Source organism: Gavialis gangeticus, unplaced genomic scaffold, assembly GCF_001723915.1.
Source record: "Gavialis gangeticus isolate Ggan-Ray unplaced genomic scaffold, GavGan_comp1, whole genome shotgun sequence".
In the NCBI taxonomy this organism is placed as follows: domain Eukaryota; kingdom Metazoa; phylum Chordata; order Crocodylia; family Gavialidae; genus Gavialis; species Gavialis gangeticus.
In genome coordinates, this window is record NW_017728995.1 from 30866134 (window position 1) to 30868845 (window position 2712).

Genomic DNA, 2712 nt, shown 5'->3' on the forward strand with positions numbered 1-2712 from the left:
TGAGGTCCCTTCACACCTGAATTTTCTATGATTCTAAGGAGAAGATGGAAGTGTGTTTGCAGTTGGTACCGGAGCCTGAACCTGGTCCGGTTACACCGCTCCCTGGTCAGAAGGATCTCTGCGTACAGGACAACCTGTCCTAGACCTTAATCACCATATTCCTGCTGCCTGCATTTGGCTGCGCTGAACTCAATCCACCCACAACCCATTTAAATACGTTCTTGAGTCGGGGTTCATGTCAGGCCCATGTTATCTGGGCCTGACATTTTACCTTCTAATATATGAGTCTTGATTCAGGTCATCCCTCTGTAATTCGTCTGAGTTTACTGCCATCTTGTTTCAAAAACTAATTGCACTTTTTTCTTTTTTTGATTACAGAAAACTAGTAGAGCAAAGACTTTGCTGCAAAGATCTCAGAATAACCACAGCGCGGCAGAATGGTTTGGACACTGCATTCCTATTGAACAACATCCTTAAAAGGAAGTGTATTTTTTTGGACTAGGAGAACCTTGTGCTTGAAATTGACGGGGGTGCAATTGACGTCCTTCTTGAAACTGGCATGATTGAAATCGAGGTTCTCGCAATTGACGTGTCGCTGAAAAAGGAATCAGTCGGCTCTGATGAAACTCGAGTTTTCAGGAAGGAAACGTTCTGCATTTCAGTTGCTCTCGCCTGTCCAGATGAATAGGGCTGTCCTTCCCATCCGTCTCGCCGTCTCTCCTCTTTCTCTCCGTCTCCATACACATTTTCTGGCATTTGCACTGAACCAGGATTTCTCCAGTCGTCAGAATAAAAACCTATGCAATGCTAGGCCTATATCATCTAGAATGGTGATGCTGGAAACAGGCTCTACCCCCGTCCACGCAGTGCTGGGAGCGTCTAGCACCACTCAGCCCCGGGCGCATCCCTGGGCAAACTACAAAAATGACCTCAGGACCATTTTTTTTTGGAGACGGTGGAGTAAGAGCAAGGGAGTGAGGCTTGTTTCTTAGGGTTGCCTTGGAGCTGGAATGGACCTACCCAAAGAGAGATTAGGGCTGACCTCTGAGCACTTCCCCCAGCCCGTAGCTTCCTTTCTTTAACTGTATACCTTGTGTCCTTAGGAAGAAGACCATCTACAGAAGTGTCTGCTGATCAACCACCCGGAGAAATGCAGCGGGGACGTCGACTTGATCATCGTGGTCAAGTCCATCATCATGCAGCATGACCGGCGGGAAGCCATCCGGAAGACCTGGGGTGAGGAGAAGGAGATGGAGGGGAAGAAGATCAAGACGCTGTTCTTGTTGGGCATGGCCTCCAAGGAGAAGGAGCAGGCCAACTACCAGAAGCTGCTGGATTACGAGAACTTCATCTACGGGGACATCCTGCAGTGGGATTTCCTGGACAGCTTCTTCAACCTCACCCTCAAGGAGGTCCACTTCTTGAAGTGGCTCAACATCTACTGCGACAACGTCCGCTACATCTTCAAGGGGGACGACGACGTCTTCGTCAGCCCCCGCAACTTCCTGGAGTTCTTGAAGGACCAGAAGCAGGAAGACCTCTTAGTCGGGGACATCCTGTACAACGCCAGGCCCATCCAGAAGAAAGAGAACAAGTACTACATCCCCAACACCCTCTACAACAAGAGCACCTACCCTCCCTACGTGGTCGGCGGGGGCTTCATCGTGGATGGGCCCCTGGCCAAGAAACTGCACAAGGCCTCCGAGACCTTGGAGCTGTACCCCATTGATGACGTCTTCCTGGGGATGTGCCTGGATGTGCGGGGGAGTTGGAGCCTGTGAGGGCTTGGCTCCTGCAAGATGGGAGGGTCTGCTGCCTCCACCCTCCATTGCAGGAGGGGCGTGTCCACGTCCCTAAAGGGGAGGGGCTTCAGGGAAACCCCTCGGGGGGGGCGGCGCAGAGCACACTCCCTATTTTGAGGTTGTCGTGTTACCGGCTATAGAGCTAGGGATATTCTTTAAGGGGGTTTATGTGGTTTGTGTGTGTTAATGTCTCAATGTGTATATAGGTATTGTTATTTGTCAAGGTTTAAAGAAATATTATGGTTAAGTTACTATACCTATGTGTTAATTGTGTTGTATTGGTGGTAAGTTATTCGCTCCATATTTGGTATTATATGGGAAGAGAGGGGACCCGGGCAACTATAGACCTGTCAGTCTTACCTCTATCCTTGGGAAACTCTTTGAGAAGATCCTCAAGGAGCACATCTGCGATGGGCCGGCCTCAGGGATGATGCTCAAGGGCAGCCAGCACGGTTTCATCAGGGGCAGGTCATGTCAGACCTACCTGATTGCCTTTTATGATCAGGTCACAGAGGCAATGGATGCAGGTGTCACCGTGGATGTAGTCTTTCTGGACTCCACCCGGGGTCCATGTGGCCTGTAAGTAACCCCGGCACGGTCCTCAGCTGCCTTGTTTCTATCAGCAATGCTTCCCCCATATATACGTGTGTGTGTATGTGTGTGGGTGTATATATATATATACACACCCACACGCATACACATACTGCCAGCACAAAGGCTTTGCTAAAGCACCGGCACACTAGCTGTTACCTTGTGCCTTGTTCTAGCGTGCACACCCGCGACACATTAGTACTGGTCAATTTACCTTTACCCAGGGACAGGCTTTCTTACAGGCTAGTTGACCTCCTCCGGCGGGCTTTAAACTAAGTTCGTCGGGGGATGGGGATCCACAGGAGCAAGAGAAAACTCA

At 50.1% G+C, this 2712-nt stretch overlaps 1 protein-coding gene across 1 annotated transcript; it reads left to right on the forward strand.

Moving 5' to 3' along the window:
- Positions 1 to 559: 559 nt before the first annotated feature.
- On the forward strand, positions 560 to 1851 carry LOC109287763 (UDP-GlcNAc:betaGal beta-1,3-N-acetylglucosaminyltransferase 7-like). The gene is made up of 2 exons (XM_019503051.1): positions 560 to 610; positions 1104 to 1851. Exons 1-2 carry the CDS (start codon positions 560 to 562, stop codon positions 1779 to 1781), a joined length of 729 nt encoding a protein of 242 aa, XP_019358596.1. The 3' UTR covers positions 1782 to 1851.
- The last annotated feature ends 861 nt before the right edge of the window (positions 1852 to 2712 follow it).